This window comes from Podarcis erhardii, assembly GCF_964252035.2.
Source record: "Podarcis erhardii genome assembly, chromosome: 1".
Lineage (NCBI taxonomy): Eukaryota > Metazoa > Chordata > Lepidosauria > Squamata > Lacertidae > Podarcis > Podarcis erhardii.
Genome location: NC_138497.1, coordinates 9,301,413 through 9,323,486, shown reverse-complemented (window position 1 = coordinate 9,323,486; position 22,074 = coordinate 9,301,413). Strand labels below are relative to the sequence as shown.

Here is a 22,074-nt window from a genome sequence, read left to right as displayed (position 1 = left end):
GGCCCCATTAGCTAAAGTGGTGCTTCAGGTTAAGAACAGTTTCTGGTTAAGTATGGACCTCCGGAATGAGTTAAGTACTTAACCCAAGGTACCACTGTAATGTAATTATTTATACCCCACCCATCTAGCTGAGTTTCCCCAGCCACTCTAAGTAGCCTAGTGTGGGAACATCATCTTTCTGGGAGTGGAACCTAGAAGAAGGGTCATTTGTCTTTGGTGCCATGATATAGGAATAAGCCAGACAAACAGAGAGAGAGAGAATCTGCCCATTTCCGTATTAAGTAATTGAGCTGCCCTTCTGGGTGCTGCATCACCTACCAGCTTATCGAGAAGGTCCTGCTTGTTCTTCCTCTTCAGCATCTGTTGCATTTGCTCCTCCTTTTGTATAAGAAGCCGCCTGATCTCGCTTTCCTGCCGCTCAACCTCCAGAGCCTCTTCCAGCTCCTCTTGCTCTCGAGACTAAGAGAGAGAAAACAGGGAGCACTTGGGAGGTGAAGCCAAAGAAAAGGGTGTCTCAACAATGACCATCGCAGCAGAAAAACAATGGCATAGCTGTCAACTTACAGATTAGAAAATAAGGGACCAGCAGCCTCGAAAATAAGGGAACAGCAGCCAAAATAAGGGATTTTCCCAGCGCAGGTATGTTCAACTTCTGAGCCCCTCCGAGCCAAATGCAGAAAGCCCAGCCAGCAGCCAAACGAAGCCTCAAGCAGTGGTTCCCACAGCACAGCAACCCGGCAAAGGGGATGCAGCAAGGGAAACCACCGTCACCTCTCCGCTGGGAAGCGCTGAGCAAAGGCGAGTCCCCAGGCAACGCGGCCGATTTGATCAGCACAAGGCATGCAAGCTCCACCCCCCCCCAGTTGTTCTTAGACTCCTTTTTGGGTGAGCAACGCAGCCAAGCAACACAGTTGGAGCCTCCCTCCTCCCTGGCCGGCAGGGAGGGAGGGAGAGGAGCTGCTTCCTTTGAAACCCAGGAAATTTAAGCGACATCATCAATAAGGGACAGCAATGGGACATAGTGCTGGGATAAGGGACTTTCCCGCCAAATAAGGGACGATTGACAGCTATGCAATGGGAAGAGCAAACCTTTGACTGAGCCATGTTTTGGAACATCACAAAGGCTCGTTCCCCAGAGGTGGTGAACTTGCGCCTAAGCTGCACCACTTCAGACCACCCTTGCCAGGCGGGTAACATGATGGAATGCAACTAAACACGAACAAGCAAAAAGGTTTTCCTCCAGATAGAAAGCTAGCATATCCGGGGGGAGAATCCGGCCTGAGATGCTAGTTCTCTATGTAAAGGGATTTTAAAAATTATTTTTTGAGTAGAATTCACTGGGTCCCCTCCATCACCCACTTGCAAGCTGAAGTGACAGAGGTCATGTACACACACAAAATACATCAGAACTAAGCTGAGTCTCAAATACTATAAAGCAGCCAGGGAATTGCTCTCTCCTTCCTCAGTATGTTTAGAATGATGTGCGGGCTAAGCTTCAGACTTGTGAAACAGCAACAGGTACTGAAGCACAACTCCCTTGCATGTCTCCTTACTCGTTCTGAATATGGGTGCCAGCACAGCTTTCCTGTGTGTTTGCTCTAATTACAAGACAGACTCAGAATGCTACATATAAAATTACTAAAAAATAATTTTTGTTTTTGTTCTCCAGCCCAAAGAACATGCCTTAAATTTGTTCAAACTTAGATTGCTTTATTTAAGCCACTAGTTTACCCATTCAGAAGACTGTCTATAGAGAACCAAGACCTTTTTACTCTAGCAAGCCTACTATTTTGGATACTGGACAGAACTAGGGTTTTTTTTTAAAAAAAATTGCCATTGTTTCTTTTGGCAAATAACCCAAAGAGCTGTAAACAAAACAAAACAAAAGCCAACCCTAGGCAACTTACCAGTTTGATCTTATTTTTCTGAATGACTTCCTTGTTTTCCTTCTGATACATCTCCATCTTCTTTCTTGTATTTTCTACATCAATGTTGTTGGTCAGGTTGAACACTAGATCAACGTTTTATAAATTAGCAGTGAGGAAGAGAGGGGTGAAGAAAAGAAGCAAAGCTTCATATTAAACAGCAGTCATAACAAAGCATTACTTTTACTCAAGGAAAATGTTTTCTAAAAATATATTCCCACCTTAAAATTAAGACTCCGTTTCTATCATCAGAAATCTTAATTTCTGCTACTATTCCCCCGCACCCCGAAATTTGAAAAGATTTAAGTAACAACATACCTCATGCATAATTATACACAGTGCTTTTTTTTCGGGGGGTGTAGGGGTACGCATACCCCTAAACATTTTGTGAATCTAAGTTTGGCCTCATTGAGGGGCAGTATTTCAATATGAGTAGGAAAATGAGAGTGCCCCTAAACATATTTTTTTAAGAAAAAAAGCACCAATTATACATATAGATGTATTTAATTTTCTAGTTTATCCTGGTTGCGAGACAATTGTTCACAAAAAGGCAATCACAAAAGGATTTGAGCGTGCGTGACACAAATTCAAATGCAACGTTTGATATCTGCATTAAGCAGAGCAGCAAACCTTTTGAACTGCATTTATTTTCTTTAGCAAACAGGAAGGCAACGACAAGCTTTCATCTTCAGTTCCTAACTGGCATATTCAGGTTTTTAATAAGCTTGTCCACAGACCATAAGCCAGGTCATCAAACCTCCCACACTGACCCTATGTGTCTCATGACCTGTGTATTCTTCGCTGCCCTAGCACCCTTGACCTCATTGGCTTAGCTACTCTGATGTCAAAGAAGGACTGGGCAGCCAACAGCTCAGCAGCTTAGTACTAATGGAGGGGCGAGGGAGGGGGTGCTTGGGATTTTCCACTTTCATTGTTCACGGGATACCACTGGCTAGCATTCAGAGCCATTGGCTGGATGGAAACGGACAGAAAACACTTGCGGTTATATATGAAATGGGATACAAGACTTGTATGGGGTTTATGTTTTCTTTTCCAAGCTAGGAGTACCCGTTGTCGGCCTCAGCTTCTACGCAGGGTTTTTTTGGGGGGGACATAAATAAGGGCTGGGGAACCTCACGCTCAGAGGCTGAATTCCACTGGAATGTAGCCTAGTATACAACAGTTAAGTGTCACCCTAACCCTAACCCACCATTAGCATGACATCACCACCCCAGAAAGCTGCTCAAGAGGGAATGTGGCATTAAAGGGACCCCTGACCATTAGGTCCAGTCGTTGCCGACTCTGGACTTGCGGCACTCATCTCGCTTTATTGGCCGAGGGAGCTGACATTTGTCCGCAGACAGCTTCCGGGTCATGTGGCCAGCATGACTAAGCCACTTCTGGTGAACCAAAGCAGCGCATGGAAACACCGTTTACCTTCCCGTCGGAGTGGTGCCTATTTATCTACTTGCACTTTGACATGCTTTCGAACTGCTAGGTTGGCAGGAGCAGGAACCGAGCAACGGGAGCTCACCCTGTCATTGCGGGGATTCGAACTGCCGACCTTCTGATCGGCAAGTCCTAGGCTCTGTGGTTTAACCCACAGCACCACCCGCGTCCCCCAGTGTGGCATTAGGGCCCCCAAAAAGCATTTTTTTAAGAAATAAAAACTAAGCCAAGCCTTGTTATATTGCAGAAAAACTTTGGATAGCAGTCGCTGGGGTTCACAAGTGAGATGGAACTATTGCACTCAGGTGCAATAAGTGAGATTGGACTATTGCAATATTTAAGTGGGCTTCCCAGAAGAGGCACCCTGTTAGCCATTGTGATAGAAGGAACCTGGACTGATTGAGCCTCTCTGGCCTGATCCAACTACAGGGCTGCTCCACTTACGTTCTTATGAGCAGGTGGCTGTTTTGCAGGGATTTTAAAGAAGCCTCTCTTTTGCGTTCAGACAGAAGCATACTGTACGTTTCCAAACAAGAACCTGCCCACAGGGGCTGGGAGAGCAAGAAGGAAAATAGACTAGTGTGCAGCCGGTCTTTATCTCCTGGCCCATCTCTTATTGGCTGGGCTTACACACTGGCCTGCCTTTAGACATCTGTCAAAATATAATACAAAAAGCCCATTGTTTCTGAAGCCCAAAAGGTTTACTGCTCTTTGAATAGCAATCCCACTTGTGAAAAGCCAGACTTTCTTCTGCGGAGAAAGAAAAATGCTCTGAATTGAAAGGAAGGAGCATTTTCCAAGCCACTATCCAAAAAGGGAGGGGAGCGGTGTGATGCTAGAACTGCAGGTGAACTACTATGGCGTGGCTCAGGGCCACAAGCTCAGTGGTGGAACATCTGGCTAAAGCCCTGCATCTCCAGGCAGGACTTGGAGAGAACCTTGCCTGCAACTCTAGAGAGTGGCTGCCAGTCAGTGTGGACAATACTAAGCTAGATTGTCATGGTTATGATCGGATAGATAGAAGATAGGGTGCAGCAGAAGGGGAAAAACAACAGCTCCGTAGAAAAAGGAGTGTGAAGTCAACAAAAATGAGAAAAAGACGAAACTGTGTTTTGACTGTATATGTTTAAAATATTGAAACTTAATAAAATATAATTGGGGGGGGGCCTAATCTAGATGGACCAGTGGTCTGATTCAGTATAAGGCAACTTCCTACATTACTATATTTCTGAGCTGCACTGTTTTTCCACCTGCTACTGCAGCCCAGGCCTCAAATTTAAGACTCGGGCACCCAGTTCCAGACAACCTCACTGTCTGTGTCACCTCGCCAGAAGAAGGAGCCACTGGGCTTCTATCCAAGGCACCTACAGCTTACAGACTCACAAGTTGTCAGGTGACACAAGGGACCCATCAATTGGCAGTGAGTCCTACAAGACCTGCCCCCTGTTTTTTCTGGCCCGGGAGGGTAGGATTTGCTGACTCCAGCTGCTGCAAAGGAGGCTTCTGCTGTCCAAGATACTTACAGGCCACCGGGGTGAGGCTGTTGCTGGTGTCAAGATAGTTTTGAGGATGCATTGGCTTTTTGCGACTAACTGGATTGTGTTCCTGTAAATTTTGTTGTTAGACCTTATCACGAGCTCCTACTACTCCTCCCTAGACAGAGAGAGGGAGAAGGAAGGAGCTACCCAGCCACGATTCCTGCCTCGAGCAGAGACTCTGCGGTTACGGGGAGGCACCAAGGCTGGGAGTGGGACTGTTCCTCCATCAGAGGGGAAAGGTAGCCAAAAGGAAAGGCAGGCATCCAGCCACCAAACGACTCGCAGCTCTATCGCCTCCTGGAGTTTTGATGACTGTGCTTCGCAATACATTGCCAGCTCAATCATTTTGAAATGGTTGAAATGGTGTTGGACGAGGTGTCATGAGCCCTACTTCCAATAATGGGCAATAACTACTCTGGCAGTGCTAGTATCACAGGAAGGACAGATCGTGAAGCTGAGGCTCCAATACTTTGGCCGCCTTATGAGAAGAGAAGACTCCCTGGAAAAGACCCTGATGTTGGGAAAGATGGAGGGAACAAGGAGAAGGGGACGACAGAGAACAAGATGGTTGGACAGTGTTCTCGAAGCTACCAGCATGAGTTTGACCAAACTGCGGGAGGCAGTGGAAGACAGGAGTGCCTGGTGTGCTCTGGTCCATGGGGTCATGAAGAGTTGGACACGACTAAACAACTAAACAACAACAATGCCCACAGTCACTTGCCCAAGACACCCTGATCACTTTAATAATATAGTTTCCTACCACTATTAAGGCTGGCATGATTGTACAATATTCTCAGCCACTAGGGAAATTTCCCCTAAATGAAAAGCTGGCTACATCTTCTCCTGGCATATTTTTATTTTACAACGTTTTTATTCTGAATCTTTCGACATTAAAAGCAGAGGAAAACAGCAAAAAAGTACAATGAACCAATAAATAATAATAATAAAAAGCAGGGCGGGGGGGGGGACACAACCCAGGGTAAGCCAATGAAGCAAACACACAGTTTAATAAAGCTAATCCTTTAATGCTCCTTGGAACAAAAAGGTTTTAACACTCGGTAGAGATGTGGGACAGAAAACTTTCCACTGCTTTATTTTTCCATAGAAAATTTTCCATTTCGTAAGTTCATTAGTAGCAATGAACAGGTGCCAATTATAAATACAGCAAGGGACAAGTTTGGCAGTCCACAACATACAAGTAGAATCATATAATTGTAGAGCTGGAAGGGACCCAAGGGTCATCTAGTCTAACCCCCTTGCAATGGAGGAATCACGCTAAAAAATCCCCAACAGATGACCCTCCACCTGCTGTTTAGAAACCTCCAGCGAAGGACAGTCCAGCACTTTCTGTCCCACCATCGAATAGCTCTTAACATTAGAATAAACAAACTAAATTAATTCACTCCCTGGGACATCAGGAAAAAAATTCCAGTGCAATCTGACAATTTTCTGTTGCAAATTACCCTACGCAAATTAGTCTAATCTGCATGGTGGGGAATCGATTCAACATTTTAAAAAAACAGCAACACCCAAATCACTGACCCTGGGACAGAAAGCAAAAGTAATGCACCAGACACATGGATGGTTCTATATAAATAAATAAATGCATTCTAAGGAACACTCCTGTCTGTTCTCATTTTCTGCACAATGGAAATTTCATTTCAAACCCTGGGTCTATTTGAGTTTGTTGGGTTGTTTGTTGGCTTGTTGGCTTGTTTGTTTGTTTTAAACCCCACGTTTCCCCAATGCAGGACACATGGAGGCTCACGACATAAATTAAAAACAGACACATCAAAAAAAATTTTAAAAAACCCAATCAATTACAAAAAATAAAAAAGTTACCATACTAAAAGTAGCACTGAATTTAAAAAACCAACAACTTTAAAAGCACAGCAAAAGGGGAAGAAAATGTATAACACCCACTATTAAAATACCCTTCTGCAACATCCAATTAGTGGCCAAAGGCCTGTCTAAACAAAAAAAGTATTTGCCTGCTGATGAAAGGAAAGCAGAGGGGACATCAGTCAAGCCTCCTTCAGAAGGGAGCTCCACCACCTGGAAGCAGCCACTATTGTCCACTCCTGCATTATGTAATTATACCCTTGTATAGCTCAGTTGGTAGAACATGAGACACTTAATCCCAGGGTTGATGGTTCAAGTCCCACGTTGGGCAAAAGGTTCCTGCAATGAAGGGGGGGTGGAGTATTTGATCCTTGGGGTCCCTTCCAACTCTACAATTCCGAAAACCCAACTATTTCACCTCCCTTGCCCACCACCTCCCCAAATAATCTGCCCGGCAACCCTCTGGGGTGGCTGATTTCTCTTCTCTCGCCAACATATTCATCTCATCTGCCACTCTCTTGCCCTACCCAAAAATAAGTACGAGCCCCGCACAAAAGCTAGAGAGCCCTCGGGCAATGGCATCTGTAGACCTGAAATCCAAGCAGAGAGAGAAAGAGAGAGAGAGAGAGAGATATCCGGGCCTGCTCTTAAGCCTCCCTCGCTCTACATTAGCACCATAAAAAACCCGTTCCCAAAGTGGTATGCAAGGTCAAATGCTTCAAAGCGCTCCAAGCTACTGTACTTGAAGAAGTGAGAGGATGAAAAAGGGGCCATATGGCTTGTGTCACAGTAAACAAAGCCAATGGAAGCACAGATCCCCCTTTCTTTTTTATTTGATCTCCCCACCCTCTCTGTTTCTTCAGCATCCCTAGCGCCTTGACAAAGCGTTTTCTTTGGGTGAATTTGCTCCCTGCATCTCGCACCCACTCCCTCCAACCGTGACAGCTAGAGACAGGACACGGTGCTCCAGTTGAAGAGTTTCCGATTAAAAAATGTAAGGAGATACCTGAGGAAAGAGATTCAGCTTTAATATTCTGCAGGGCCTGCGAGAGATGAAAGCACACCATGCATCAAATATGCAAGCATTAGGACTTACCAATTTCTTCAACTTCTTCTAGGAAATCATTATACTCCGTTAGACTGCGGAAGTCATCCTCTCTTTTGTTGTATCTGTGAGAGAAGATGAAATGAAATCAGCATTATGCTTGCATGCAATCGTGCCAAGATGACAGCGCCTGATGCTTCAACGTTCTTCCTGAGGGTCCAAGCGCCCTGGGCGCATTTGAACTGAGCTCTTGAGCAATTTCAGGATCAGGATCAGGCCAAAGGCCCAGTCGGTCCATCATCCTGTACTCGCAGTGGCCAGTCACATGCGAGACACATGGGAAGCCTGCAAGCAGGACCCATGTGCGAGAGCACTCTCCCTACCTGTGATTCCCAGTAGCTGGTATTCAGAGATAAAGTGCCTCTGACTGTAGAGACAGAACACAGCCAGTTTAGAAGCTAGTGAAAATATTTTTCCTGAAAGACAACAAAGCACAGCAAGGATTGAGATCCAAAGGGCAGTATGGCACCACTAAGACAACTGTGACTTCGAGTGTAAGATAAGCTTAGAGAAGCGTTTGCCAGATGTTCTGGACTGCTGCCAGCTGGTGGGAATTGTAACCTCAAACATCTGGAGGGCCAACCATGCAGTTAGAACTGATGTCTATTATATTTTAAAAAGCTGTTTCATAAGCACTTGTTATAACACAAATATCTGTAAATTAATTATTGGCATTAGGGGTTCCTCTAAGTTTGAATGTTAACAATCCAGCTTTTAAATCTTCCAACCTATGGGGTAAAAGTTCTCAGCCCCGTTTAAAGAACTGAGAGGGTTGTTGTATGGCAGTCATCAACCATAAGTGCAATTTAACTATGTTCTCTAAAACAAGCAGGTGATGAGATCACTGGCAACCATCAAAATCTCCATTTGGTCTGTCTCCACCGAAAGATGCCTTTCTTATATTCGGTTTGTATCTCTGGAGATCAACTCGGCAAACAGTTTAAACAGAGACCCTTCCACAAGCACAACCAAAGGGAATCTGGCCTTGACCAGCGGGGCAATGGAGACGGCCTCCCTTATTTGGGCCTTTGTGACACTAACATTTTCAACACCTTCTTCCGGATTTCCACCTCCTTGTCAACAGCTGGGTCCTCAAAGAGCTGCACTCTGAAGTTGCTCTTCCGCAAAGGGGTGTCACACTCCTGGCAGTTCCCAGCCCCTCGGACAAACAGCAGCTCCACGCAGCTTTCACAGCTGAAAGAGAGAAAACAGCTGAATGCAGAAACTGGTGCTCTATTTATTTTTTTTAAAGAAAGAAAGAAAGAAAGAAAGAAAGAAAGAAAGAAAGAAAGAAAGGAAGGAAGGAAGGAAGGAAGGAAGGAAGGGAGGGGGGTGGGGAAATGCCACTTCAGCCTCACATAGTTGCTGCTGAGGGTTCTTGCATTTGTTTCCTGCTCTTTAGGCCCCTTCGAAATGGGGGCTTTTTCATGGGTGCATTCGGAAGATGGCTTGAAAAATTCAGCTAGTGCAGAATTCAGCGGCCAGGTTGCTCACAGGGGCAAGATGGTTTGAGCACATTACACTGATCCTAGTCCGACTGCACTGGCTACCAATTCGTTTCCGGGCCCAATTCAAAGCGCTTGTTTTGACCTATAAAGCTTTAAATGGCTCAGGACCATAATACCTCCATATGAACCTACCTGGACCCTGAGATCATCTTCTGAGGCCCTCCTGCAACACGAGAACGAGCCTTTTCTGCAATGAGTCCCCAGAGAGGATAGGCTGGTGCCTTCACTAGGCGCCAGGCAAAAATGTTCCTCTTTCACCTGGCCTTTGGCTGATGGACATCCAATGCTCTTTTAAAATAAGTCATGGAAGGGGGGGATTATTGGGTTGTTTTTGTTTTTATTATGTATTTTCTGGGGGTTTTTAGTATTGCGATTTTATGTTCTGAACCACCCTGAGATCTACAGGTATAGGGCAGAATACTAATTTAATAAAATAAAACAAATTCTGCAACATAGCGTCTCCACCCCCATTGTTCTGCCCGGACACTGAGATCCAGCGCCGAGGGCCTTCTGGCGGTTCCCTCATTGCGAGAAGCAAAGCTACAGGGAACCAGGCAGAGGGCCTTCTCGGTAGTGGCGCCCGCCCTGTAGAACGCCCTCCCATCAGATGTCAAAGTGATAAATAACTACCTGACATTCAGAAGACATCTTAAGGCAGCCCTGTTCAGGGAAGTTTTTAATCTGTGATATTTTACTGTATTTTTGGTTTCTATGGAAGCCGCCCAGAGTGGCTGGGGAAACCCAGCCAGATGGGCGGGGTACAAATAATAAATTATTATTATTATTAATTATTATTATTATACTGGGCTGTCCACACACCATTAAGAACATAAGAGCCTGGTGGATCCAGCCAATGGTCCATCGAGTTAGTCCAGCATCCTATTCTCACAGTGGTCAACCAGAGGCTCCATTAGGAAACCAAGAGCAACTCTCCCCTCCTGCAATTCCCAGCAACTGGTGTTCAGAATCATTACTTCCTCCGAACCCTTACCCTTGCCAGCCACCCTGAATGCAACGGGTAGAAAAGTGGCAATTAAATGTAGTTTAAATACAGTGGTGCCCCGCAAGACGAACGCCTCGCAAGACGGAAAACCCGCTAGACGAAAGGGTTTTCCGTTTTGGAGGCGCTTCGCAAAACGAATTTCCCTATGGGCTTGCTTCGCAAGACGAAAATGTCTTGCGAGTTCCTGCGGGGGTTTTTCCCTTTTTTCCCCCTTTTCCTAAGCCCTAAGCCGCTTATCAGCTGATCCTCTAAAAGCCGCTAAACCGCTAATAGCGCTAATCCGCTAAGCTGTCAATGGGCTTGCTTCGCAAGACGAAAAAACCGCTATATGAAGAGCCTCACGGAACGGATTAATTTCGTCTTGCGAGGCACCACTGTAAATGAATTAATAAATGAAGAGGGAGCATCCCAGGATGTGCAGTCTAAAGAAACAATCACAGACCACATTGTGATTGACTGTGAGGCTGCGCTGGAGTGATGGCAAGCTCCTCTTCCACAAGAGGCTGTTATGTGCAATGGAAAAAAGGACAAAGCGGCTGATTTCACAAAGGCTGACCCAACCATATAAGAAAATGCTCCTCACCCCTGATCTACAAGGTTAGGAAATGAACGACAACGACTAGTTTTAAATGAAGGTCAGAACAAGCGAGTTGGACTGGATTTTCAGAAGGAAGCAAAACTTCTTGAAATACGTGAATACGTGTTCTCAGGCTATTACAAACGAAGGCGGCAGCAACAACAACAACAGCCACTTTGGCCTGGGGGTTGAGGGCTGAGATGAGATAACCAACGCTGGGCAGGTCAGAAGTCCCCGTTTTACAAAGGAAATCTCCACACAGAGCTTAGGACGAATGTATGGAAACCAAGTGGTTTTGCACAGTTTGCAAATCATTGCTAAACTTCAGATTTATTTATTTTTTTTAAGGAAAGGAAAAAAGGTTGGTGGAGGAATGGCATTTAGGTCTGGGAAAGGCCTACAGAGCCGCTGACAGTCAGTGTAGACAATACTGGCTTGGTTCACACATCATGGTAAGCCAGAATGGAGTTTACCCAGGGCGGAGGAAAAGGAGTGCGGGGGGGAACACACCGCCCCCAGCAGCGCAATCCCGGTGGGGTGCCATCGCTGCTGCCCCCCTGCCCGCTCTAGGTGCCACACCCCCACAGGCGTCGTGCCACGCCCCCAGGACGCAGGCCACACCCCTGCGGGCAGCGCACCACGCCCCCGGGACGCGCACCAGCCCCGCCAGTACATGCTCTCCGCTCCCCGGTGCCAGAGCAAGAAGCTCCACCACTGAGTTTGCCATGACCACGCAAGCAGGCTGGCACGCAAGGAGGAACTGCTAGTACCAACCAGGCTTAATAGGTCAAAGTGGGAGGAGAGCTAAGCCAACACCTAACACAGCAGATCATCTGAACTTAGGATCACAGTTAAGGTGTCTGCTCCTTAACCACACCTTCTAAAAATTATTTTTATATTGGACATTAGCATCCAAAGACGTGCTCTATGGGAGGTTGGTGACTGGTGTCAGATAGTAGATTTATTGCTCAGAGCCTTTGGAATGTGGCCTTTGAAGTCCAGCAGAGCTGCGTAGCCGAAGTGGGCTGGACGCCAGGACTTATCAGAGCTTTCTTCAGTGTGCTAAAATAAAGTCCACTCAGGATATTAGCAGCTAGAAGCAGTTTATTTACAGCAGACTATCCATTATCTATCACAGCGAACAGCATCGTGAAAAACACGTCCTCTCTCCTCAAAAGCGAAAGTAGAAAAAAAAAACAAAGACTGGAGACACTCGGAAATGACGCAGGGTCTCCCTCCTCCCAACACTGGGCAGTGCGTACACTCTGAGCTGTTTAACCCTGTAAGCTCAGGTTCTCCTCACAACTGGTACCAGGCAAGTTGGCAGACCAACTCTAATTCACGAAGATGTATGAAGGCTGGCAACATCAACCCCACCCTGTGGGAATCCCTTGCAGTCGACCACAGCGCCTGGAGACAGACAGACAGGTTGTGCATCCACAGGAGTGACCAGAGGAGGAATTACCACTGGGAGGAGCGCAGAGAGAAGAAATGCCCTGGTGCATCTGCAGCTGCAGCACCGGACGCCCTCAGCTGCAACAGAACATGTCTCTCCCATATCGGACTCTACAGCCACAGCAGGTGCTGCAACCTTCTAACAGTTTTACGTCACCCCCAAAGGCGCAATCCTCCATTGTTTCCAGAGACAGACAGATGCCAACACAGAAATTTTTTTATATATTAAATGCTGTGGGGTTTTTTCATTGCTGATGCTTTTATTGTGAAATTGCTTTGAGATATTTTATGGGTGGTAAGCCATAAATGGAATGAATGAATGAATGAATCAGTAGTAGGCCAACCTAAGGCCCGGGGGCCAGATGCGGCCCCATCACCTTCTGAATCTGGCCCGCGGATGGTCTGGGAATCAGTGTGTCTTTACATGAGTAGAATGTGTCCTTTTATTTAAAATGCATCTCTGGATTATTTGTGGGTCTGCCTGGTGTTTTTACATGAGTAGAATGTGTGCTTTGATTTAAAATGCATCTCTGGGTTATTTGTGGGCACAGGAATTTGTTCATTTTTTACTTTTTTTTCAAAATATAGTCTGGTCCCCCACACGGTCTGAGGGACGGTGGACCAGCGCATGGCTGAAAAAGGTTGCTAACCCCTGGATTGAATGAACAAACAACCATTCCAAGCTACTGCATTGACCTAAAAATCCTGGGGCAAGGCAATTGCAAGGCAATTGCTGTGGGTTAAACCACAGAGCCTAGGACTTGCCGATCAGAAGGTCGGCGGTTCAAATCCCCGCAACGGGGTGAGCTCCTATTGCTCGGTCACTGCTCCTGCCCACCTAGCAGTTTGAAAGCACGTCAAAAGTGCAAGTAGATAAATAGGTACCGCTCCGGCAGGAAGGTAAACGGCATTTCTGTGCGCTGCTCTGGTTCGCCAGAAGCAGATTAGTCATGCTGGCCACATGACCCAGAAGCTGTACGCTGGCTCCCTCGGCCAATAAAGCGAGATGAGCGCCGCAACCCCAGAGTCGGCCACGACTGGACCTAATGGTCAGGGGTCCCTTTACCTTTACCTCGGTAAATGCCAAGACACGGTCTGGCTTCGCGTGTGCTCCAAACACAACTGCAGAGCTAAATGGCCCAATGGCCTCACTCTGCATAAGGAGGCTTCTTCCTAAGCTCCCACAGAAAGCTGAGGAGGAAAAGGTCACGGAAGAAAAGTGCTGGGAAACAAGGGCCGAGAGATTGTGCAGATACGTGGCTGAAATGTTGTGTCTGTAGGTGTGGGATCCAAGGGAAAGAGAATGAAAGGTTACGGATTCCCCCCCACCTAACCCGTTGTCTAGCAGCAGCAAAGCCCTGTTTGAGCAACACTGCGGTACATTTCGCTCAGGCTACATGCCAGCGCTAAAGACCAGGACAAATAACTACAAAGACATTGTTGGCTAAACTGTCCCAGCCTGAAAAGGGGAACGGGAGTGTGTTGGGGGGGGCGTGGGTGAGAGAGAGGAAAATGGTTGGCCACAGCCTGTTCAACCCCAATAACCAAAGCCGGTCTCATCTAGAAGAGGTCCTGGAGGCAGCGGGTTTGTTCCAACATCAATGCACACTTCTCTGCCAGAAATCTTGTTGCAGCAATCATTTTGCGAGCCTGAAATTGAAAGAGGGACAGAGGGGGAGGCAGGCATGCTACAACTGGGTCTTTCTGTGACCCCCCCCCCCGCACCCTTTCCCCTCTCCAGCACGCCAAGGATATAAATAGGCCCTCTTTGGACAATAGGAAGTGACCGCAACAGGTGTAGCCTTCCTTCCTTTGGCAGAGTGACATTTTTCCATAAAGGGCAGAGTTCCTTATGCCTGCAGAGCTCTGAAGTAGGATAACATCTAACAGGTGTGCTTTGCCCCACAGCCAAGTAAGTGGACAGTGATTGGGGGTGCTGGGAGGAATGCTTGACAAAACTTCCTTTATTTTTTTATATTCTTATGCCAGCTTTCAGGGGATAAGGATACTAACCCGCCCAAGGCAGCTCGAAACTAAAATACAATACACCCCAGCAATAAATTAATTAAAAGCCTACAGAAAAAGTCCAATGAACAGCCCACACACCCCAAAATCACAATAAAAATCTGCAGAATGCAGCTTTAAGAAAAAGTAGTCGGGGGGGGGGGAGAGAACAGAGTCTCTGGGGCTTTCCAAACCCTTAGCAGCGATGGAGCTGCCAGAGTGTGACTGACAAAAGGTTCCAGAGACCGCTTTTTAAAAAAGACAGCTGCTCTGCCTTTCTGGGAAGAAGAGAAGGCCAATATTTACACATGCATACAGGATTGCAAGCTTACACAGGCATTACTAGCCGACAAAAATGTTTACTGCCCATTCATTAGACATTTGTGGCACAGGAAATAATAATAATAATAATAATAATAATAATAATAATAATAATAATACAGTGGTACCTCGGGTTAAGTACTTAATTCGTTCTGGAGGTCTGTTCTTAACCTGAAACTGTTCTTAACCTGAAGCACCGCTTTAGCTAATGGGGCCTCCTGCTGCCGGCGCCCCAGCGCTGCACGATTTCTGTTCTCATCCTGAAGCAAAGTTCTTAACCCGAGGTAATATTTCTGGTTTAGCGGAGTCTATAACCTGAAGCGTCTGTAACCTGAAGCGTCTGTAACCCGAGGTACCACTGTATACCATGATCAGTGGTAGTGAAAGCTGCTGAAAGGTAGGGCTAGGGAAGATTTCCACGCCTGAAGCCCTGGAGAGCTGCTGCCAGTCAGAGCAGACAACAGTGAACTAGGTCAGGGATCAGCAAGCTTTTTCAGCCGTGGGCCGGTCCACCGTCCCTCAGACCGTGTCGGGGGGCCGGACTATATTTTGAAGGGGGGGAAATGAATTCCTATGCCCAACAAATAACCCAGAGATGCATTTTAAATAAAAGGACACATTCTACTCATGTAAAAACATACTGATTCCTGGACCATCCACGGGCCGGATTGAGAAGGAAATTGGGCCACATTCGGCCCCCGGGCCTTAGGTTGCCTACCCCTGAACTAGGTGAACCAATGGTCTGACTCATAATAAGGGGGTTTCCTATGTCCCTATGTCCCCTTCTTAACTGAAAAATGGAGCGACCACTCAAACTGAGGTGGGGGGAGCCTCTTCTCCTCCTCCACTCCCAGCCCAGAAGTGGCAAGAGCTGGTGATTCAGCAAGGAATGTGAATTAAAGGTATGGCTAATGTCTCCTGCACTGGGACCCCAATGACTTTCTCTGCTCAACCTAAATATTTGGATGGCAACTTAACTGTGTTCGAGACATCGCAAATAGGCTTCAGGAAGATTATTTCAAATGTTTGTTCTACCCTCTCGGATAACATTAGAGTGCATGTTAAAGCAATACGGCTTGCTTGAAACTCAGCAGTTGTTCTGGGTCAGCTGCCTATAAAAACCAGAAATGATGGTACAGCAACGCTAGGACAGGGCCTATTTCTACCAAAAATCAGTATTGGCAAGCTCCTGGGCAAATGAATTAGCCTCTCCACAGCCGGACACCTCCATCTGCCCCAACTGCAACAAAACATGTCTCTCCCGCATCTGTCTCTATACCCACAGCGGGCACTGCAACCTTCCAACACTATGAGTTTGACTTCATCCCCAAAGGCACACTCCTCCATTGTCTCCCGAGATGGACGGATGCCAACAACTCATCACAACATGCCTTTCAAGGTCAGCTCATAGTTCAGTGTAGAGCACGTGCTTTCTGAGTTCAATCCTTGGCATATCATGGTAAAATTGACAGTAAAGCCCTCTGCCTAAAACCCTGGAGAGATGATGGCAGTCAGTGCAGACCAGCCTTTGCCAATGTGGTACTTTCAAGATGTTCTGAACTACAACTCCCATCATCCCTGACCACTGACCATACTGGCTGGGGCAGATGGGAGTTGTAGTCCAACCATCTTGACGGTCCCAGTTTGAGGAAGGCTGAGGTAGACAATACTGGTCTATATGGAGAAATGGCCTGACCTACTTTACGGAAGTTTACAATGTTCCCTACAGGCCTGCCATCATCACACCTCAGACCAGAATTGTTCCTATCCAAACAATTTTTATATTCCTGGGGGTGAGCCAGTGAGGTCCAAATACACGCCATTTGTTTTAAAAAGAGCTAATGTTCTATGAGAAAAGCAAGCACTTGCACAATATGTACGCACAGATTAAACACAAAATTTACCCAAGGTGCAAGAAGGACCACTTCAAAATCCATTAGCATGTTGGGCAAACAGATGTACTTAATGCACCCAAGTGGGGGGGGGGGGGAGAGAATGTCCACAATCTTCCAGTATGTTGTCCTGGCATGGGAGCGTTGGCAGCGGAAGGAAGCTTTTAAAAATGAGTAAGGATCGTTGCAAAAGTCTTTACCTTGGTCCCCCCCCCCAAACGACACATCACCTCCAGTTCATCCGAGACACAGTTCCTAATACCAGTTGCCTCTGGGCTGTCACAAGCCAAGACAAACAGGCAAGTTGGGGAGGAAATAAAGAACGCTGGTTCAAGGAACAGGCCAGTTCATTGCTCAACTTCCTACACAGTGAGGAACTCACAGCCTACCCTTCAATCTGAGTGTTTTGCTAAGACTCTCAAGGGCTGTACAGCTACCTACTTATTTCACCCACGCTGTATGGGAAAGACACCCCACCCCTCGCCCAAGGCACTGGTTTTTCTAAAGGAAAGGAAATCCATGCAACTCATGATGATTTTTGAGATTCCGTCATTCAGGGCTTGTCTACAACTAAACACAATGCCAAAGGCGTGTCCATATTTACCTTTCTCGTTCTCCCACCCAAACAATTGCATCGGAATCTGTTTCCACACTTCCTTTCTACTCTGCATCAATCTGGGAAAGAGCTCCGGCTTAGCGGGGGAAAGGTTGCAGTTTAATGGCGGAGCATCTCTTAGCATGCACAAGGTCCCAGGTTCAATCCTGAACATCTCTTGAGGAGGAAGGGGACTACCTGCTGCCTGAAGCCCCAGACAGCTGCTGCCAGTCAGAGTAGATAATAATGAACTAGATGAACCAATGGTCTGTCTCAATATAAGGCTGTTTCCCCTGATTCTAACTTCTCAAGTGCATCGCTCTCCAATGATACCATTTGTCTTGTGTTGTCTTTTCCTTACGCACTCAGCAAAGAAGAACGATGAAGACCAGTGCTCGGAAGAAGAATATACTGTATTAGAAAAGGAGTTTTAAAAGGGGGTCCAGTCTTTCATCTTGGGATTTGGTGGTCTAGTGAGATCTGAAAAGACTCAATGCTACAACTGTCCGTCAACTGAAAGCGCTTCCCCCAAGGTCAGAGCTGCCCGTCAACATTATATTTCAAAGTTCCCCTAACTTCCCAAGATTTCACAAAAGGCTTTGTTTTCTCTCCAAGCGCAAAAAGGTCAGGAGTCAGGGCTCCAGATCAGACCGTATGGAAAATTTTTACATCCCCGTAATGCTTTGCGTTCAAGTTCTTATCTAGAAATCTCGCTCAGAGTCACTTTTGCAAAGTGAGGGCTATTCAGCTTCAACTTCAAGATATACAAGAATTGGGGACACACACACACTTTCTTTCCTTTGATACTGCACAAAGCACTAAGCCAAGAGGAGCTGTATACCCCACCTGAGTGATGAGGCACCAAAGAAGGAGGGCTCTCCTTCCTTGGAGGTTTCTAAGCAGAGCTTAGATGGCCACCTGTCATGTTTGAGGTGGCTGAGATTCCTGCATTGCAGGGTGTTGGAAAAGAGTGGCTGGGGAAGACAGTCAGATAGGCGGGGTGTAAATAAAACTACTACTACTACTGCTACTACTACTATTAACTCCCAAAAAGGAAAGGGAGAGAGCATCTCCAGCAGAAGAGTTATTAATAATTGGTTAACTGGAAAGTTTTGAAAAACCCACCCACCTTACTTGTACAACAGGTTGCACAACTTGTGACCTCTCAAGCCCCAGGTCCTTCCTTCCCCCTCCCCTGCCACGTCCTGGTTTCTGTGGTCCCACACAGGGACCAAACACAAAGGGTGAACTGAACCCATAGAAGGCTGTCAGTGGGCCTTGTTCCACTTCGCAAACCACTAGGGCAGGGCGATATATCAATATTTACAGACATACCTTGGTTTTCTAACAGCTTAGTTCTTGAACGTTTTGGCTCCTGAACACCGCAAACTTGCAAGTGGCTATTCCGGTTTGCAAACTATTTTTGGAACATCCGACGGGGCTTCCACGGCTTCCGATTGGCTGCAGGAGCTTCCTGCAGCCAATCGGAAGCCGCACTTTGCTTTCCGAATGTTTTGGAAGTCAAGCGGACTTCCGGAACGGATTCCGTTCGACTACCAAGGTACGACTGTAGTACAAAGGTGAAAACCAGCTCAGACATTGTGATATATCAGTATATCGTGGTGTTTAGCTGGCGATGCATCACAAAGTTGAACACCAGATATCGCCCAGCCCAACAAGCCACCAGCTGGCAAAGGCCCACTCTGTAGGAAAGGAAGGTTGGGTACTTCAAAAGGTTGGGCCAAACGAGGCTCTCCTCTTTATCTGATCCTCGGAACTCTCTCTTGGAGACACTCACGGCCACATTTGCCCACTGGGGTTTCTTCACACCCTTCTGGAGTGCCTTTTTGCCCACAATGGACTCTGGCAATGCCTCTGGAAGGTGCCTGAGTGTGTGTTGAAATTAGCCTATCATGCAAAAGTAATATCTGCTCAATTGCCCAACCCATCTTTGCCTGCCCAGTACAGGTATGTGGCCTTCAGACGATCTCCCAGTAGGGAATGGGAACCCTGGAGCTGAGAAAAGTCCCTATCCCCCATGATCCAGAACATCCCTCTTGCTAAACGGATGTGGCAACATTTTCGAGCGGGTGCCTGAGGGCCACATAAAGCACCTTTAGAGGCCCTCCCTCCAGCTACACGCCGTATGTCACCCACCCCTGACGTAATTCGCTCCATCCATTACTGGCAGCGGCACCCACTCCCCTGCCATATGCCACCCTTGCCTAGGGGGAAACCCTTTGACTCCCGTCAATCATCATTAGCAATCTCAAGCTCTCACATGCCTTCTTTTAAACGTCTGTGATTTCAAAGACTCTTTTCATAAATCTTTCAGATCCCCATTAAGGAAACCCGCTTCCTTAATTTTCTGGCTTTTATCTAGAGCCGAGCTGCTTTCAACCTTTATAAACCACACGCAGCGGGGCGGACAGGGGGTGGGGTGGGGAGAGAAAGGTGCAAGGATTTACACTGTTACGTCAAGCTTCTAAAATAGGAGAACAGGGCTTGGCATAAGAATGCCTCTCGCCTTCCCCTCATGGTCTTGCAAAAGGGCAGGCAAGACTTGAAAAGAGCACTGGGTGAAGTTACACAGGAATATTTCCGGCTTCTCTATGCTTAATTTCTTTTAGAAGTACTTTGGTTCCACGGAATATGAAAAATAAAAACAGGTACCGCCGTATCCTACACAGGAGTTCTGAACTCAGAAGTCCAATCGACACCAAGGGATGATCCACGGTTATTATTTTTTAAAGAAAGATTCTCTTTTTGGCCAATTTGAAACCCACCAAATGTCATTCACAACAAGGGCACCCTATCTGGGTGCATGAAAACCAAAACTGCAATTAGTGCCAGCAGGCAGCTTGGAAAAGGCACACAGCCCTTTACGAAACCCATGTCAGTGTTTGCGTGTGCAGTTCCAAAAAGGTTTCGAAAAAGGCGGCAGATGAAATCTTTGGCAAGCCAAGCAGAAATGACTGCCCCACCCCGGGTGCTTCACTCCTTAGCCCTGATCCAGTTCCTTGCCACCCAGAAGTCCCATTTCATCTTTCTTTCTCTCTCAAAAAGTTTCAGAAGTGGAATCCAAAATAAGTCTTGGTTCCCTGTATGTCAGGCAGCCAACAATTTTTGTAGCTCAGGAATTTGAAGAAACAAGAGGAAATCAGTGCAGTTTTGAAATCAGTGGTTAAAATCAATGCGGTTTTTAAAGGTTCAGTCTACTGCCTTGGTTCAAAACGGTATCTAAGCAGAAACACCTGCTTCTTGATCTCAGGAACAGGGTCTTAGGAGATACCCAAATGCATAGCAAACAAACAGCTTTCCAAAATATATAGCAGATTTGTATGTATGTAAACTGCCTGGGAGGTCCTTGCCCTGAAAGGTGGCACTGAATTCTTAAAACTACATAGATAACCTCTGTTTTTCATTGCTGGTTTGTTTTTAAGTGCGAGTCTCTCGCATATTTTTTTACGTATTTCCTTTCTGTTTATGAATCATTTCCTATGAAACAACTCAAAGCGATTTAACAATAAAAACATCGGTGTTGAAATACACACAGAGGACTATGTCATATGTTTAACAACTGTTCCAAATCCAACACAGATTCAGACTGGGATAAAAAAAAAAATCTCCACTTTAAAAGACTGGTTGAAAAAACGAAAGTCTCCAATGGGCGCCGAAAGGACAGAAGAAATTGTGGCAACAGGAGGGAGTTCCAGAGGGTAAATGTCACTACGCTAAAGTCCTGATTCCAACATCATACAGAACAGACATCCCGGTGTGATGTTATCTCACAGTGGTCGGCTGGGCATATAAGGGGTGAGATGATATTTTAGGTATCCCAGCCCCAACGTAGCAGGACCCAGATTCCTGACCCCCAAAATCCCTGCTCAGCACGTGCAGCTGCAGCTGCAGAAGCATCAAATGGACTCTACCACTGCTTCTGGATCAGGTTCCCCACGGCATTGCCCTTCTAGAGCCAGTGTGGTGTAGTGGTTAAGAGCGGTGGACTCGTAATCTGGTGAACCGGGTTCGATTCCCCGCTCCTCCACATGCAGCTGCTGGGTGGCCTTGGGCCAGTCACACTTCTTTGAAGTCTCTCAGCCTCACTCACTTCACAGAGTGTTTGTTGTGGGGGAGGAAGGGAAGGAGATTTTGAGCTGCTTTGAGACTCCTTCGGGTAGTGATAAAGCAGGATTTCAAATCCAAACTCTTCTTCTTCTCCTCCCTCTTAGTGCCTGGCAGTGCCCTGTAGCATTGGGAAGCTAGATCAGCAACACAGCTCTACCTGCGTCATCACGCCACCAGCAGCTACTGTGTTTAGGCCTCTGTGCACCAGGCTTCAGGCACCAGGCCCATTGGCAGACCAACTCTGCGCTACAAAGATGTCTGCAAACGTGACGTGAAGGCTGACAACGTGTGAGGAATCCCTTGCAGACGACCACAGTGCCTGGAGACAGACAGTCAGGTCATGCATCCACAGCAGTGAGCAGAGGAGGAATGACCACTAGGAGGAGCGCAGAGAGAAGTGCCGTGGCGCATCTGCAGTGGCACAACTGGACGCCTTCATTTGCCCCAGCTGCAACAAAACATGTCTCTCCTGTATTGGTCTCTACGGCTGCAGCAACCTTCCAACAGTTTGACTTCACCTCCAAAGGCACACTCCTCCATTGCCTCCCATCAGACAGATGCCAACAACACCAGGACTGATAACTTGAAGCGAACTAGAAGCCAGTGTTTAACACAGGGGTAAGAATGCCAGGAAGGGACGTGGATGGCGCTGTGGGTTAAACCACAGAGCCTAGGACTTGCTGATCAGAAGGCCGGCAGTTCGAATCTCCACGACGGGGTGAGCTCCCGTTG

General features: G+C 46.8%; 2 protein-coding genes across 2 annotated transcripts in view; both read right to left on the bottom strand.

Moving 5' to 3' along the window:
* SIX6 (SIX homeobox 6) overlaps positions 1 to 22,074 on the bottom strand; it is a 284,160-nt gene that overhangs the window by 71,638 nt on the left and 190,448 nt on the right. The window lies entirely within an intron of this gene.
* MNAT1 (MNAT1 component of CDK activating kinase) overlaps positions 1 to 22,074 on the bottom strand; it is a 140,043-nt gene that overhangs the window by 94,247 nt on the left and 23,722 nt on the right. Inside the window, exons 2-5 of the mRNA XM_081865379.1 lie at positions 8,901 to 9,053; positions 7,851 to 7,924; positions 1,908 to 2,011; positions 319 to 459 (exon numbers count right to left, since the gene is read on the bottom strand). Coding sequence (XP_081721505.1) covers positions 319 to 459; positions 1,908 to 2,011; positions 7,851 to 7,924; positions 8,901 to 9,053 — 472 coding nt within the window. The remainder of the gene's footprint in view (positions 1 to 318; positions 460 to 1,907; positions 2,012 to 7,850; positions 7,925 to 8,900; positions 9,054 to 22,074) is intronic.